Source organism: Yamadazyma tenuis, chromosome 3 (genome assembly GCF_029203305.1).
Source record: "Yamadazyma tenuis chromosome 3, complete sequence".
Lineage (NCBI taxonomy): Eukaryota > Fungi > Ascomycota > Pichiomycetes > Serinales > Debaryomycetaceae > Yamadazyma > Yamadazyma tenuis.
Genome location: NC_089463.1, coordinates 626760 through 642885, shown reverse-complemented (window position 1 = coordinate 642885; position 16126 = coordinate 626760). Strand labels below are relative to the sequence as shown.

At 45.0% G+C, this 16126-nt stretch overlaps 8 protein-coding genes across 8 annotated transcripts; 4 read left to right on the top strand and 4 right to left on the bottom strand. All coding sequences in view use genetic code 12, as the record gives it.

Annotated features, from left to right (window-relative positions):
• Positions 1-186: 186 nt before the first annotated feature.
• On the top strand, positions 187-6552 carry GLT1 (glutamate synthase [NADH]; the record flags this gene model as incomplete). Its single annotated transcript, XM_006683888.1, has 1 exon — positions 187-6552. The coding sequence occupies one exon, from the start codon at positions 187-189 to the stop codon at positions 6550-6552; it is 6366 nt and encodes a 2121-aa protein (XP_006683951.1).
• A 1006-nt stretch (positions 6553-7558) lies between these two features.
• On the top strand, positions 7559-8932 carry ECM33 (3-prime end of ExtraCellular Mutant protein; the record flags this gene model as incomplete). Its single annotated transcript, XM_006683889.2, has 2 exons — positions 7559-7619; positions 7719-8932. The coding sequence occupies 2 exons, from the start codon at positions 7559-7561 to the stop codon at positions 8930-8932; spliced, it is 1275 nt and encodes a 424-aa protein (XP_006683952.1).
• Positions 8933-9242: 310 nt separating this feature from the next.
• PSN45_002686 (uncharacterized protein) lies at positions 9243-10043 on the top strand (the record flags this gene model as incomplete). Its single annotated transcript, XM_006684078.2, has 1 exon — positions 9243-10043. One exon carries the CDS (start codon positions 9243-9245, stop codon positions 10041-10043), a length of 801 nt encoding a protein of 266 aa, XP_006684141.2.
• Positions 10044-10118: 75 nt separating this feature from the next.
• GGA2 (ARF-binding protein) lies at positions 10119-11921 on the bottom strand (the record flags this gene model as incomplete). Its single annotated transcript, XM_006683890.2, has 2 exons — positions 10119-11755; positions 11861-11921. 2 exons carry the CDS (start codon positions 11919-11921, stop codon positions 10119-10121), a joined length of 1698 nt encoding a protein of 565 aa, XP_006683953.1.
• A 135-nt stretch (positions 11922-12056) lies between these two features.
• Positions 12057-12383, top strand: PSN45_002684 (uncharacterized protein; the record flags this gene model as incomplete). Its single annotated transcript, XM_006683891.1, has 1 exon — positions 12057-12383. One exon carries the CDS (start codon positions 12057-12059, stop codon positions 12381-12383), a length of 327 nt encoding a protein of 108 aa, XP_006683954.1.
• Positions 12384-12406: 23 nt separating this feature from the next.
• PSN45_002683 (uncharacterized protein) lies at positions 12407-13097 on the bottom strand (the record flags this gene model as incomplete). Its single annotated transcript, XM_006683892.1, has 2 exons — positions 12407-13009; positions 13062-13097. 2 exons carry the CDS (start codon positions 13095-13097, stop codon positions 12407-12409), a joined length of 639 nt encoding a protein of 212 aa, XP_006683955.1.
• An 89-nt stretch (positions 13098-13186) lies between these two features.
• Positions 13187-14113, bottom strand: COQ4 (Ubiquinone biosynthesis protein; the record flags this gene model as incomplete). Its single annotated transcript, XM_006684080.2, has 1 exon — positions 13187-14113. One exon carries the CDS (start codon positions 14111-14113, stop codon positions 13187-13189), a length of 927 nt encoding a protein of 308 aa, XP_006684143.2.
• Positions 14114-14279: 166 nt separating this feature from the next.
• Positions 14280-16001, bottom strand: PSN45_002681 (uncharacterized protein; the record flags this gene model as incomplete). Its single annotated transcript, XM_066157913.1, has 1 exon — positions 14280-16001. The coding sequence occupies one exon, from the start codon at positions 15999-16001 to the stop codon at positions 14280-14282; it is 1722 nt and encodes a 573-aa protein (XP_066014010.1).
• Between the last annotated feature and the right edge of the window lie 125 nt (positions 16002-16126).

Sequence of the window (16126 nt, the reverse complement as noted above, 5' to 3'; positions counted from 1 at the left end):
AAACAAGATTTGCAAAAACCGGAGACTCTAATAAATGCAAAATTTTCTCTAGTTTCCAACTTTTTTTTTCTTCACATCCTAAATCACTACTAGTTTATCTGAAGATCGTTTTTGTAGGTTGCCTATCGATTGAAGTATACATCGCTAACTCATATTCTCCAATTGTATTAGACCCCCAAGCCGATCATGACCTCGTACATGCCTCAAGAAGAATTCGAAACCAAGGTGTACGACTATGACGAGGTTCCTGAAAACAAGTCGTGGGCCGCCTCCTTACCGGTAGCTCAAGGATTGTATGATCCCCAGTACGAGAAGGACGCCTGTGGAGTGGGTTTCACCTGTCACTTGAAAGGGGTTGCCAGCCACAAGATTGTTAGTGACTCCCGTAATTTGTTGTGCAACATGACCCACAGAGGGGGAGAGTTGAATCCCAAGGACGGAGATGGGGCCGGAGTATTGACGTCTTTGCCCCACAAGTTTTTGAAAAAAGAGTTCAAATATACCTGTAATATCGACTTGCCTGCCAAGGGCCAGTACGGTGTAGGGAACCTTTTTTTCAAGAAGGACGACTCGATTTTTGAAAAATCCAAAATGACGTTTGAAGACATTGCTGCCAGCTTGGGGTTGAAGATTTTGGCCTGGAGAAAGGTTCCTCATGACCTGACGATTTTGGGTCCTGCTTCATTGTCGAGAGAGCCGTTGATTTTACAGCCGGCCATTATTCTCAGCGAGCTCGAAGGAGTGGAATTGTCTGAGGACGAATTTGATTCCAAGTACAACAAAGAGTTCCAGAAGCGCTTGTTTATCTTGAGAAAACAGAGCACCCACACCATCGGGTTGCACAATTGGTTTTATATCTGCTCCTTATCCAACCAGACCATTGTTTATAAGGGTCAATTGGCCCCAAACCAGGTGTTTGCTTACTACCATGATTTGGCCAACAGCGAGTACGAGGCCCATTTTTCCTTGGTGCACTCGAGATTCTCCACCAACACCTTCCCTTCATGGGACCGGGCCCAGCCTTTGAGATTGGCCGCCCATAACGGAGAAATTAACACTTTGAGAGGAAACAAAAACTGGATGAGAGCCAAAGAAGGTATCATGAAGTCCGAGTTATTTGGTGATGAATTGGACAAGTTGTACCCGATCATTGAAGAAGGGGGGTCGGACTCGGCTGCCTTTGACAATGTGTTGGAGTTGTTGGTGATTAACGGCTCCTTGACACTTCCCGAGGCAGTGATGATGTTGATTCCAGAGGCCTGGCAAAACGATAAGCTCATCGACCCCAAGAAAAGAGCCTTTTACGAATGGGCTGCCTGTCTCATGGAGCCATGGGATGGCCCGGCGTTGTTCACCTTTGCTGACTCCCGATACTGTGGGGCCAACTTGGATAGAAACGGGTTGAGACCATGTCGTTATTATGTGATTGACGATGACAGAATCATTGTCGCTTCCGAGGTGGGTGTCATCGACGTGGAGCCCGAGAAGATCCTACAGAAGGGAAGATTGCAGCCAGGAAAGATGTTGTTGGTGGACACCAAAGAAGGTAGAATTGTCGATGACCGGGAATTGAAGGCTAATATTTCGTCCAAGTTCGACTTCAAATCCTGGATTTTGGCCAACATGATCACCATGAACGACTTGATTGAAAAGTTGCACAGCAAGTCGGTGGATATCAAAGATACCATTGCTCCATCGGCTGAAACCGTCCAGAAGGACCCCAGGTTGATCACGTTTGGCTACAGTCACGAGCAGATGTCATTGATTTTGGCTCCTATGGCCGAGGGAAAAGAAGCGTTGGGATCCATGGGTAACGACAATGCCTTGGCTTGTATCAGTGAACAGCCTCGGTTGTTGTACGACTACTTCAAGCAGTTGTTTGCCCAGGTGACCAATCCTCCAATTGACCCCATTAGAGAAGAAATCGTCATGTCTTTGGAGTGTTACGTGGGTCCTCAAGGAAACTTGTTGGAAATGAAGCCCGATCAGTGTAACCGGTTGTTGTTGAAGTCACCAATCTTGGCGACTGAGGAATTGAATGCCATCAGACAAATGACTACCGTCTACCCCAAATGGCTGAGTTCCACCATTGACTACACTTTCAACAAGAAGGAAGGTATCCAAGGTTACATCAATATCTTGGATAGAATCTGTCAGGAAGCCTCCACTGCCATTGCCAACAACAACAAGGTGTTGATTTTGTCGGATAAGGCTACTGACGCAGACCACATTCCAATTTCTGCGTTGATTGCGGTGGGTACCATCCACCACCACTTGGTGAGACAGAAACAACGGTCCAAGGTGGCGTTGATCATCGAGACGGCCGAGGCCAGAGAAGTACACCATGCGTGTTTGTTGGTGGGTTACGGGGCCGATGCCATTAACCCATACTTGTGTATCGAGACCTTGACGAGAATGAAGGACGAAGGGTTGTTGAAAAACGAGTCATTGACCAATGACAAGATCATTGCCAACTACAAGTATACCATCAACTCGGGGATCTTGAAGGTGATGTCCAAGATGGGTATTTCCACCTTGAGTTCGTATAAAGGTGCCCAGATCTTTGAGGCCTTGGGTATCGACAACTCCGTCATTGACCGGTGTTTTGCCGGTACCGCCTCCAGAATCAAGGGTGTCACTTTCGAGTACATTGCCCAAGATGCCTTCTCCATGCACGAAAGAGGGTTCCCATCCAGAGACACCGTCAAGCCCATTGGATTGCCAGAAACCGGTGAATACCATTGGAGAGACGGGGGAGAGGCTCACATCAATGAGCCTGCTGCCATTGCATCCATGCAAGATGCCGTTAGAAATAAGAACGAAAAGGCCTATGATGCGTACGTCAAAAAGGAACATGAAGCCATGAGAAACTGCACCTTGAGAGGATTATTGGACTTTGACTTCAAAAACAGTACGCCAATTCCAATTGACCAGGTCGAACCATGGACCGAAATCGTCAGAAGATTCTTCACGGGAGCTATGTCGTATGGGTCCATCTCCATGGAAGCTCATTCCACCATTGCCGTGGCTATGAACAGATTGGGAGGTAAGTCCAACACTGGTGAAGGTGGTGAAGATTCTGCCAGATCCATTGTCAATGCTAATGGAGACACCATGAGATCAGCCATCAAGCAAATTGCTTCCGGTAGATTTGGTGTCACTTCATACTACTTGGCTGATGCCGATGAGTTGCAAATCAAAATGGCCCAAGGTGCCAAACCCGGTGAAGGAGGTGAATTGCCTGGTAACAAGGTTTCTGATGCCATTGCCAAGACAAGACACTCTACTCCTGGAGTTGGGTTGATTTCTCCTCCTCCTCATCACGACATTTACTCGATTGAAGACTTGAAGCAGTTGTTGTACGACTTGAAATGTGCCAACCCAAGAGCCAGAACCTCAGTCAAATTGGTTTCGGAAGTGGGTATTGGTACAATTTCGGCTGGTGTGGCCAAAGCCGGTGCCGAAAACATCTTGGTTAGTGGTCACGATGGAGGTACTGGTGCTGCCAAGTGGACCTCCATCAAGCACGCCGGTTTACCCTGGGAATTGGGTTTGGCCGAAACCCATCAAACCTTGGTGTTGAACGACTTGCGTGGAAGAGTTGTGTTGCAAACCGATGGTCAAATCAAGACCGGAAGAGACGTTGCCATTGCCACCTTATTGGGGGCTGAACAATGGGGGTTTGCTACCACTCCGTTGATTGCCATGGGTTGTCTTTTGCTTAGAAAGTGTCATTTGGGAACCTGTGCCGTGGGTATTGCCACGCAAGACCCCGAACTTAGAAAGAAGTTCAAAGGTACTCCCGAACATGTCATCAACTTTTTCTACTACGTGGCCAACGACTTCAGAAAGATCATGGCTCAATTGGGTTACCGTACCGTCAATGAGATGATTGGCCGCACCGAAAAGTTGATTGTCAGAGATGACTTGAGAAACACCAAGAATGCCAACATCGACTTGTCACCCATCTTAACTCCTGCTCATTCCATTAGACCAGGAGTGCCAACCTACTGTGTCAGAAAGCAAGATCACCGGTTGCACGTGAGAATCGATAACAAATTGATCGATGAGTCTGAAATCACCTTGGCCAAGGGCTTACCCGTCACCATTGACTGTGATGTCGTCAATACCGACAGATCCTTGGGTACTACCTTATCCTACAGAGTGTCCAAGACGTTTGGGGAACAAGGTTTGCCCCATGACACCATTCATGTCAATGTCAAGGGTTCAGCTGGTCAGTCCTTTGGAGCATTTTTGGCTCCTGGTATCACTTTGGAATTGGAAGGTGATGCCAACGATTACATTGGTAAGGGATTGTCGGGAGGTAGAATCATTGTTTACCCACCCAAGGAGTCCAAGTTCAAGGCCGAAGACCAGATTATTGCTGGTAACACTGCTTTCTTTGGTGCCACTTCTGGTTCTGCCTTCATCAGAGGTATTGCAGCCGAAAGATTTGCTGTGAGAAACTCCGGTGCCAACATCGTGGTAGAGGGAACCGGGGACCACGGATGTGAGTACATGTCTGGTGGTAGAGTAATTGTTTTGGGATCCACCGGTAGAAACTTTGCTGCTGGTATGTGTGGAGGTATTGCTTATGTGTTGGATATGGCCCAAGATTTTGCCGACAAGTGCAACATGGGTACGGTGGAGTTGAGTTCGATCGAAGACCCCAGCGAAATCGCTTTTGTCAGAGGTTTGATCGAAGACCACAGACACTACACGGGATCCGAGGTTGCTGACAATGTTTTGAACGACTTCAACCGGATCTTACCAAGAGTCGTCAAGGTCTTACCTACCGACTACAAGAAGGTGTTGGAGAAGGAAAAGTTACAGAAATTGGAAGCCAAGCAGAATGAGATGAACCGGTTCTTGAAGTCCATCAAGGAAGATCCTGAAGCCGATGTCACCAACGGTGAAGCAGCCAAGATCAAGCATGGACATGTTCACAGACCCAGTAAGAAGAATGAGCCCAAGGTGTTGGATCTTGAAGATACCATTCCTGACACTGAAGTTGCCAAAAAGGCCGTGGCCAAGATCGACAAGGTGAAGGGGTTCATGAAGTACAAGAGAAGAAACGAAAAGTACAAGGACGCCAAGGAGCGGACCAACGACTGGAACGAAATGACCACCCGGTTGACCAAGGATGAATTGAAGTATGAGACTGCCAGATGTATGGATTGTGGTATTCCATTCTGTACCTCCGATACTGGATGTCCTATTTCCAACGTTATCCCCAAGTGGAACGAGTTGGTGTTCAAGGACAGATGGTTCGATGCTTTACAGAGGTTGATGATGACCAACAACTTCCCTGAGTTCACCGGTAGAATCTGTCCGGCTCCATGTAATGGGGCATGTACTTTGGGAGTCATTGATGATCCCGTCAACATCAAGTCGGTGGAATGTGCCATCATTGACCACGGGTTCGAACAAGGCTGGATCAAGCCTCAACCTCCAAAAGTCAGAACCGGCAAAACGGTAGCTGTCATTGGATCTGGTCCTGCTGGATTGGCTACTGCCGACCAGTTGAACAAGGCTGGTCACTTGGTCACCGTGTACGAACGAAGTGACAGACCTGGTGGGTTGATGATGTACGGTATTCCAAACATGAAGTTGGATAAAGGTATTGTCAAGAGAAGAACCGACTTGTTGGCAGCCGAAGGCATTGAGTTTGTATGCTCCACCACCATTGGAGAAGACATTACTCTCGACGAGTTGAAGGCTCAGAACGATGCGGTGGTGTTGGCCATTGGTTCTACCATCCCCAGAGATTTGAGAATTCCCGGTAGAGAATTGAACAATATCAACTTTGCCATGCAATTGTTGTCCAAAAACACCAAGGCATTGTTGGACGGAACCTTGGATGACATCAAAGAAGAGATCGAAGGCAAGCACGTGGTGGTCATTGGTGGTGGTGATACCGGTAACGATTGTTTGGGAACTTCCACCAGACATAAGGCTAAGAGTGTCACCAACTTTGAATTGTTGCCCACTCCTCCAAACATGAGACCAAAGGATAACCCATGGCCTCAATGGCCACGGATCTTCAGAGTGGACTACGGTCACACTGAGGTTGCCAACCACTACGGTAAGGACCCCAGAGAATACAGCATTTTGTCCAAGGAGTTTGTTGATGATGGTGAAGGTAACGTAAAGGGTATCAAGACCGTCAGAGTCGAATGGAAGAGATCTGATTCAGGTGCCTGGCAGATGGCTGAAGTTCCTGGTAGTGAAGAGTTTTTCCCAGCTGACTTGGTGTTGTTGTCGATGGGTTTTGTTGGTCCTGAGGCCGATAACCTTGGAGTTTCTAAGTCCAAGAGGGGAACCGTCGATGTTACCGATCCAAATGGATACAAAGTTGTTGGAGATGACAACGTGTTTACGGCCGGTGACTGTAGAAGAGGTCAATCGTTGGTGGTTTGGGGTATTCAAGAAGGTAGACAGTGTGCTAGACAAGTGGACAACTACTTGATGGGTACCAGTAGATTACCAGGAAATGGGTCAGTCGAACAACGTAACTACAAGTTGTTAGAGGAGTTGGCGGAGAAGATTTAGGAAGGTTCTGTTGGTAGGGTCCAGGCACTGAGTTAGCACAAATGGCCTGGTTCACCACAGTTCCTTTATTTATAGTATTTATTGTTGAATATATTGAGAATGAAAAAGTGATTGCGCAAGCTTTAAGACAAAGACAATGTCGGAAGATGTCGTGCCTACTCATCGGATTAAAGATGCACGTGTCATTCCGGGAAAATCTTTCTCCAGCTACTGGGCAACCAAGCCTTGCTTTATTACTGGTGAGAAATTTGCAAGGCGATTTCCCAATGCGGAATAATAGCATTGGCCATAAATAAAGGGCTCACAAGTTATGAATCATTTGCTTACTGTAAGTAGTCAAGTAAGCCTGTAAGTCGGCTCTTCGGCTTTGAACTATGTTTATACGACCAAACAAAATGAATCCGACCAAACCGGTCTTTTTGATAGTAAATATTTACCAAGTTAACCGAAACTCCATCTCACAATGGAGAAATATTTTTCGAGTAACTTGACGCTCAAAGCGTCGGGAATTTTTCGAGGGTTGTGTGGGTGCTCTTGGTATCTATCATATATTATGTTTATATTTGACTCTCATCATCACCTGCTATATCTGGTAGATAGGCACAGGATTGGACAAAGCCTATTAGCAAATCTGGCAATTTTGCTAGAAAATAATTTGAAAACAAATGGCTGGTATGATGGCCAGCATGGATCCGGCAGCGCCCGGCAGCACCCCCGGAAGTCGGAAACATGATCTCCTTATCCTTGAGGCCGAGGGACCCAATGCACCCTCCAAAGGGGCGCGCAGGGGCCGCCTCAGCGCCTCTCGCCCAAGGGATCCACCCCTCGGTCGCACCACCGGATATGGCATGCTTTGTCTCACTGTTGTGTGTGGCCCTAAATAGAAACTTTTTTTTTTCTTCAACAACCCGCCACGAAACCATTTAAATACCAACGGGATTCCCCCCTATCTCGATTTTTTTTTTTACTTTCCTATCGTGAAAAAAACTAGATTGTGTTGTCCATCATGCAAATTAAGTCATTCGTCGCTTTGTCTGCCTTGTCAGCTATCGCTTTGGCTGCCAACAGTATGTTATCATCACCAGGGATTTTTTTTAGCCCGGATCAAAACTTTGACGAGCTCGAAAGAATTTGAGTTTTAGAAGCTTTTACTAACTATTTTTTAGATTCTACCTTGACCACTGCCACTCCAAGTGTCAAGTCTGCTTGTAAGTTTGACGACTTCACCGCCACCGCTTCTGCTGACGTTGCTTCGGTTGCTGCCTGTGCAACTGCTGTTGGTGATATCACTATTGAAGGTGATGAATTCGGTACCATCGAATTGACCGGTGTCGAGGCCATCTACGGTAACTTGCACATCCAAAATGCCACCCAAGCCTCTGCTTTCAACGCCGCCACCTTGCAGTTGGTTTCCGGAGAATTGTCATTGGATGCCAACACCATCTTGGCCTCTTTGAACTTGGCCCAATTGACCACCGTTGGATCTTTCAGTTTAACTGCTTTGCCAGCCTTGGAAGTCATCGGCTTGACGTCGGGTATCACCTCGGCCGAATCCGTCATCATTTCTGACACAGGTTTGAACACCTTGGAAGGTATCAATGTTGTGCAATTGAAGACTTTTAACGTTAACAACAACGACCAAATTCAACTTATTGACTCTGGTTTGCAAAAGGTTACTGACACTTTGTCTATTTCTTTCAACGCCGACTCTGTTGATGTGAAGTTGGACCAATTGTCTGAAGCCAAGGACGTTTACCTTCAGTCGATTTCTTCATTTTCTGCTGCCAACTTGACAAAGGTTACTGGTTCTTTGTCATTTGTTTCCAACTCGATTGAGAAGATTGAAATCAGCTCTTTGAAGTCTGTTAGTAACTCTTTGACTGTCAGCAAGAACTCCGATTTGGAAGAAATCGAATTTGCTAACTTGACTTCCATCGGAGGTGCTTTGGTTATCTCAGAAAACGACGACTTGTCCACTTTTGCTGGTTTCCCAGAATTGGCCAAGGTTGGTGGATCTGTTAGCATCAACGGTTCTTTCGACAACGGTACTTTTGAATCCTTGGAATCGGTTTCTGGTGGTTTCAACTTGAGATCCACCGGTGACTTAACCTGTGAAGAGTTCAACGAATTGAACTCCGACGGGGACATTAAGGGTGACAAGTACTACTGTTCTGGTGCCAACACCGAAACCTCTTCTTCTTCTTCCAAGTCTGGTAACGCCAATGGTGTTTCCACTTCTTCTGCTGACGATGAAGATTCTTCTTCTTCTTCTTCTTCTTCTGACTCCACCACCACCACCAAGGACAGTTCTGCTTCCGCTCCTGGAGGCTTCATTGCTTTGCTTGCTGGAGCTGCTGCCATTGGTTTGTCTTTGTACTAAGGGGGCCAGCCGAATGAACAAAAAAGTTTTGAATTATATGGTAAGATAATATTTATAAGGGGATAAGTTTTGTATTAATGGTTTTTTTTGTTTTTATCCCTAATAATAAATGTAATATTAATTTGTTTGTAGACCATCTTTTTGGGGGGCTTACAAGTAATATACGATACTCTAAGCCTTTGTTCGTATGTGAGAGTTTTGGGTTCATACAGTGTTTTCCGAATAGGTAGCCGCACTCTTTGCCGTAATCCGGATGTCGCACCATCGCCAAAACTTGGTCACAAAAACATCAGTTCACACAAGGAGCACCATGAGATTTGCAATTTTTTTACTTTATTTGGTGATGGGTGCTTTGGCAAAGAACGTCTTTGACCTCAATAAGTTCAAGGATGCAGTAAATGATGAAAAGAATGCCAAAAGAGACGCAAAGAATGTGTACAATCTTGATGATGTTAAGGTGGGCCTCAGCGTCCTCAATAGCAAACGAGACGCAAAGAACGTGTACAACCTTGACGACGTTAAGGTGGGCCTCAGCAGCCTCAGTAGCAAACGAGATGCAAAGAACGTTGTCAATTTTGCCACATTCAAGAGTGATGTTGAAGCAGAACAAGTACAAAAGAGAGATCAAGTGGTTATGGAAGAATCCACTTCTGCTCTTTTACTTCAATCGATCTTACCTCAATATACCTCGATTTCTGTGTTTGCTGGGTACATAAGAGACAACCTGGAAATCAATGAGAAGACTGAGTCTTTGGCCGAGTCTTTGTTGATCATCTGCCCAACCGATAATGCCATTCTGACCAAGTTGGGCGGACTTAAACCCTGGGAGTTCCCCAAGAGTTTATCCGAAGGAAACGAAGATGAAGTCGTTGAGTCCAACTTGAGCTATTTTGTTTCCAATCATATTGTTATGAATTTTGAGGACTTGAAGATCACTGAACGGTCTGTAAAGGCCACTTTGTTGAGTGGAAAACAAGTGGAAATTGTGCAGGTAGGTGAAAAGATTGGGTTGGTTTCTGACGATGGTACCAAGATTAATGTCATTATGGCTAAGCAGGTCGACAATGGGTACATTTTCATCATTGATGATACTTTGGTCAAACCAAATTAGGATTAGGGATTTTTTATAATGTACGGAATTATGTGATTCTCTCGATCTAGGGTCTATTTAAAGCAGTTGTTTGGGCTATAATTCGCTTACACCAGTTTCAGTTTGTGTCGTCTGACTGAACTGATAGGTGTAATCCGCCTTCCATTTGATCTTCAAAGGCTTGTTCAAGTCATTTTGGATGGTGAACTCTTGACTGATGAAACTCAGTCCTCCAGACAATGTTTCACCACTTTGAGGTTTTAATTCTAGTTTACAACTCTTAGGAGCGGCCACCAAGAACTTGAACACCGCTATGGTGGATGTTGGAATCCCCACGTTTCTGAAGAAAAATTTACCATTTACTGTAGTACCGGTGCTGTAGAGCTCGACATCAATTTGTATGGCTTTCGATTGGTGAATGGTCTTTTTAGAAATGGTGGATGTGATATTTGATGGGGTGCTTGATGGGAAACTCAACTCAAATGCATCCAAAACGTTGTTAGACTGAACAGGTGTAGTTTGGACATTTGATTGCAATTGAGGAGATGGCGAGCTGAAACCAGCTAAGAGATCGAAATCTTTGCTTGAAGGTTCAGTAGGTTGGGGAGTGTTTGAGCCTAAAGCTATCGAGCCACCTGATCCAAACAAATTCAAAATGTCATCATTGGTCTTCTTGGATGGCTCTCCACCAAACGATAAGCTGGTCAAGTCACTTAATAAATCGTTATAGCCCTGGGTATCCTTGCCAGTTTGATCATTACTGATAGGTTCATCATCATCAAAGTCAATCAAATTCAAGTCCTGATTAAGGTTGGCTTTCATCTTTGAAGCCTCATCAACTTTACCGCCTTTCAACAATTGGAACTTATTGATCAAAGTGTTGATATTGTCATTCAAGGACAATAACTCGCCGACTCTTTGTTCATTATCATGTTCTTCTTCAATGATTTTGTTTATGATTGGTTGATTACTCTTAACCGAACCATACAATTCATGAGCAGCTTCATTAGACTCTTCAATCTTTCCGCCATTTTGTTGGATGGCGGTTAACATCTCATCCAAAATCTCCGCTTTCCGCTTCAATCTAGCAATGTCTTGAAGAATTTGCTGTTTATTCTCTTCCACCTTATTACTTTCCTTGAAACCGGCCATAATCTTCATCAACTTATTAGCCTCCAGCAAGTCCTGTGGCCTACCTCTTCTGATCAATTCTTGCAACTTGGCACTGTTGACCACTTCCTCTTCCTTTTGCAATTCTTCAAAAGACTTCAAAGTATCAGCCGGATTCAATACAGCAGCGTCTTCAACCTTGACCTCGGGGAAAATATATCCTTTGTGGCTCAATAATGTGTGCATGTTTTTGATGTAACCAAAGTCTTCTTTGTACTTGGAGGTCTTACAAATGGTTTGGTACCATTCCTCGATCTGAGCCAATATCAATCTTTGGACTCTGGTATACCTCAAGGGAGGTCTTTCGGGGAACCTCTTGACCAACTCATTCAAAAACTCCTTGCGAGACACCTGCAAGTGAAAGGGATATCCACAATTTTTCACCAAGTTATCCAATAATGACAAAGCCAATTCGCTTGTTTGAGGGTCCTTTTGACTAATCAATTTGACAACAGTGATGGCAGCATCCCTAGGGATTGAACCCTGCTTGGCATTGACATAATCACATATCTCCAAGTTCAACGCCAAGTTGGGCTCGTCCAAAGATGGTCTACAAGCCCGGTCTAAATGGTTGTTAGCATATTTCTTCCTATAGGGGGTGAAGGTGAAAAGCTATCAAGTGAGGTTGACCCAGGTAAAGGTCCTCAATGGACCCAATTAATACATACATATCCTTCTTAGTAACTTGGGATTGATCTTGGAAAGCGAGTAACCAGAGCTGGACGACATATTAAAGTTTATGTTAGTTCTGCTGTTACGAGGCGACAGTTGCCAGTTTGATTTTTTGAAGGTTCAGCAAAACGGTGCGACAGCGACAAAAAAGCGTGAGCATCTTCAGTGAACCGATTGCAAATAATTGGCATAATGGTTGCAGACAGTGAGGAAGAGGATCCAATGGGATTGAAACAGTTGGCCTTGAGCTACGACTATCTCATATATAAGATTAATGACCATGTCAAAAGCCTTTCGGATATCACTTTTGAGTCGGTCAGCCAGAAAGAGCTGCTAATAAAGAGAGACTACTTGCAACAACAGTTGAAACTCGACATGGAGATGGCTCAAATCGACAAGCTACTAGTAGAATGTGACAAGTTGGAGTTGGAATTTATGAAGTTGGACCAATTGAAGGGGTTTGTGGATGATTTCAAGGTTCGGGTGTCTCGACTCGAAACCCAGTTTTCCCGACAATAGATGGCCAATGGCTGTATATTACACTAAACTAGGTCATCAGCTCGGGTTTTCTCAGGACCCTCACCGTGCTCCATACCCGAGTCCTCCAAGGCCTGGAGCTGCTTTTTGTTCATGTTTTCCATTTTAGACCCGTGGTGATTCGGGGAATGCTTCTCCACGAGATACTTCTCCAAGAGAATGAAGTTACGTGAGTTGCACTTGTACAAGATGTTCATAAAGTCGCCCAATAACGGAATGAGTCCCATTATAAAGTCAAATATCAAGTTCGACATCATTTTCAGTTTGACTGCTATGGGGACACCACCTTCTATTTCATCGGCCTTTTTGATCAATTGCAAAGCAAAGAACAAGGAGATACAGTCACCGATCCATGGAATCAATCCAATGACTCCTGCCCATCCAAGACGCAATCCACACATACTCAACTGTAAATCGAGTCTATAAGCCTTTCTTTTGACGGAATCCAATACATTTAGGTCATGTTTGGGGATGAAATCTGGTAACTTTCTCTTTCTCCGAGCCCCTTTTTTCTGGTAGAAATGCAATTCGTTTGGGGGGATTTCTTCAAAATATGGGTCACTATTATTGGGGTCACCTCCCACAGTGAAGACCGAATCCAAATTGGTCTGAAGGTTAATAGGTGGGCCACAACACATAGCAGATAGATACGATACATACTTTCTTCAAGAAGTACTTGTACAACAAGGAAGACATTATTCACAGCAACAAAACGAAATCGTAACAATTTATTTGTATCAACAGTGCGGCTTTAGCTACCTGAAACTACAACTTATATACATTCATCACATGATCAACTTTTTCCTCTTTAACTTCTCAAAGTACTCTTTCCGAAGTATACGCAAGTCGGGAGGCTGCTCAATGTTCATTTCTGTTCTGAACTCATCCATATCTTTTTCCAACATGTGTTCCCAATATACATTCATAAGAGGCCTGGAGTTGACCCCAGTGCGAATGGCCCAAGGATAATAGATATTGAAAAGTCGTTCTTTCTGACTGGGTTTGAGCCGTAAGGGAGCAAATAGCGCCCCCAACCCGCTCATGGGAATGCCAATGTTCATGAATTCAAACACTTTGACAGCAATTTCTCCTTCGATGATGATGGGCAACCCGGTGACAGCATGATAAAAGTCATGGCATTCTCTGTATCTCTGGTAAATGTAAGCCAATTCGGGGTCGTTGATGAACTTGACGGCCACACGGGTGTCGGGACTCACGCCTTCTCTATCAAGCCATTTGATATAGGTGTGACCAATGGTGTTTGGAGGTAATGCCCGCAAATAGTCCAAGTCAAGAGAAGTGGAGGTAATCCGGGGTTTCTCCTTAAGAATCTGTCTTCCTATGGGGTCTGACAACATGGTTTTTTGGATATGCCTGAGGACTACTGGCAATGCGGTAGACTCTCCAAGGCCCACAATAAACTCGTTTCTCTCGGGATGAAAATACGATCCCACTGACGATCCAAGGAACATAAGAATCCTTTCTAGCGTGTAAAGCGGAACGTGGCCGGGATATTGGGGTTCGGGTCTTGAAAACTGGATTTTCATGCTTTTGTTCAACTCGCTGTTCGCATCCTTGTAGTGCAATTTTCCAGCCGCCATTTGATCGGCCAAACGGTTGCTTTCCGAGTAAAACAACCCACCGAGTATCGCCATGGGTGTCACAAGGCTCCGCTTGTACACCATGGGAACAAATTTTCCGGCAGCAATCATGGTAGATGGGGTTCGTATCATATTTGCATCAAGCAACCAGAATTTTTTTTCTGGCGGAATCGCGAATTGCCTGGCATTTATTGGTTTACCCCAGAATGGTACGATTCACAATTGCATCATGAATTGGTGGAGTGGCTGGTGATGCTAAGTATGTTTATTCGCAAGTCTATGCCATGTTGTGGTGAATTATAAAGGCAAAGATCAATCCGGCAAATGCAAGGAATATGGCATTCTGGTTATATCTGAGATCGGTGTCCTCATCCAGCATCTTCTGGTTGACTTTGACAGGCGATAAGTGCGAGCCTGAAGGTGAATTTTGGTCTTTCTCTGGAGGAGGTGTATGGGCGCCATTATTTTGTTGGGCAGCGGTTTCGATATTTTCTGACGAATTCATGATAAGGCCGTTTTCGGAAACAGGGGATGGGATGTCTTTAGGAAGTGAGAAAGGTTGTTGACGTTGGGATTGGGGATTGAAGCTGTGGTCGTCTAGCTCGGATAATGATAGTTTGCTCAGATCGTCCCAATTAGTTTGGGAAGCAACTATTTCGTTCACGTTCACCGCGCGAATACTGGGGGAATTGGACTGGGCTTCGGCCCTTTTGAGTTCCAGAGTGAGTTGGGTGATTTTCTTGTTCAATTGCAGCTTGTCGTCCTTCAAGGCAAATACCTTCTCCTCTAGCTTCTTGATTTTCTTGTGGTTATCGTCACGGAGGTACTTGAAATCGCTTAGGAGCTTCTCTTTAGCAGTCAGTTCGTTAGCAATTTTATCATTCAACTCAGTATATTTGATCTTCATTTGCTCTGCCAAGTGGGCTTCATTGAGCTCATTCACCCTTTTCTCATACGTCTCTAGAAAGGTCTCTATGGACCCGAGCGAGTTGTTCTGTTGCTTGAGCTTTGTAAAGCAGTTCATCAATAAGCTGATTGAATTTTCCAACTTGGAGCTGGTGGATGTGCCACTGTTCTTAAAGATTCCGTTGTTAGCCTTGGTGTATAAACCCAACAAGCTGTCTTCGATCTCGGGGTTTATATCGCTGAAGAGGGCTGACTCAAAGGACACGGGGGTTTTTTTCGTCACTTCCTTCAATTCTTTCTTTCTATTTTCAATCGATATCTTATTGTACAACTCCTGGATGTACTGATAATGCTTGTATTCGGCCGAGTCGATGGGAAAGTTTACACTCAATAGCTCATTGTCACCTGTGGCCACATCGTTCATGATGCTGATATTCTCCACTTTACAACTGATTTGCTTGTGGTTGATACCCACCTGGATATTGAACCCAAAACATATGTTATCTCCCATGTTTACCTCGACAGCCTCTGTGTCTAGCTTGACGTTGTTGATATAAGTTCCGTTGGAAGACCCCAAGTCTCTCAACATAAGTTTGCCGGTATTAGGATCCACAAACATAACCGCATGGTTTCTACTCAACACACGGGAATCGAAAAACCCGTTGGTGACGCCTGGTTTCATCTTGGCACCCGTGGGACGGCCTAGTTTGCGAGTCTCCGGGAAGTATGGCACCGATATGTGTCTGGTAACAAACGTATCGTTTAAAGATGTCAAGGTGACAAAGTATTGAACCTGTTTTCGTTTTGTCGGAAAAGGCCCAGGCTCTTCTCTGATGGGCCTGACACCTCCTCCGTTCAACTCCGAGGGACGATCAAGACCCGAAAGTTGTGGAGTAGCTATAACCTGACTTTGGGAGTTAGATCGTCTCCTGTTAGCCCTTTCGGGGTCGGGTTTGGAATCGGGAATTTTAGACAGCAGTGACAGCCGAGACAGCAGAAGCAGGGGAATTTGGTACAGATCTAGACGTACACCGCCGTTCTGTTGCAAAGAATTAGATAAATCCAAGTGGATGGGTATATCGGCTTTACTCATGGTTCATTCTAGCTGCTATCACAAGATTTTTCCAGGCACCGCAGTTAAGCACCGCGCGCATTTTGGTGAGGGTTTGTTTTGTTTTGCAAACACTAGCAAATGCCATTTGAGATGCCCATAACAGC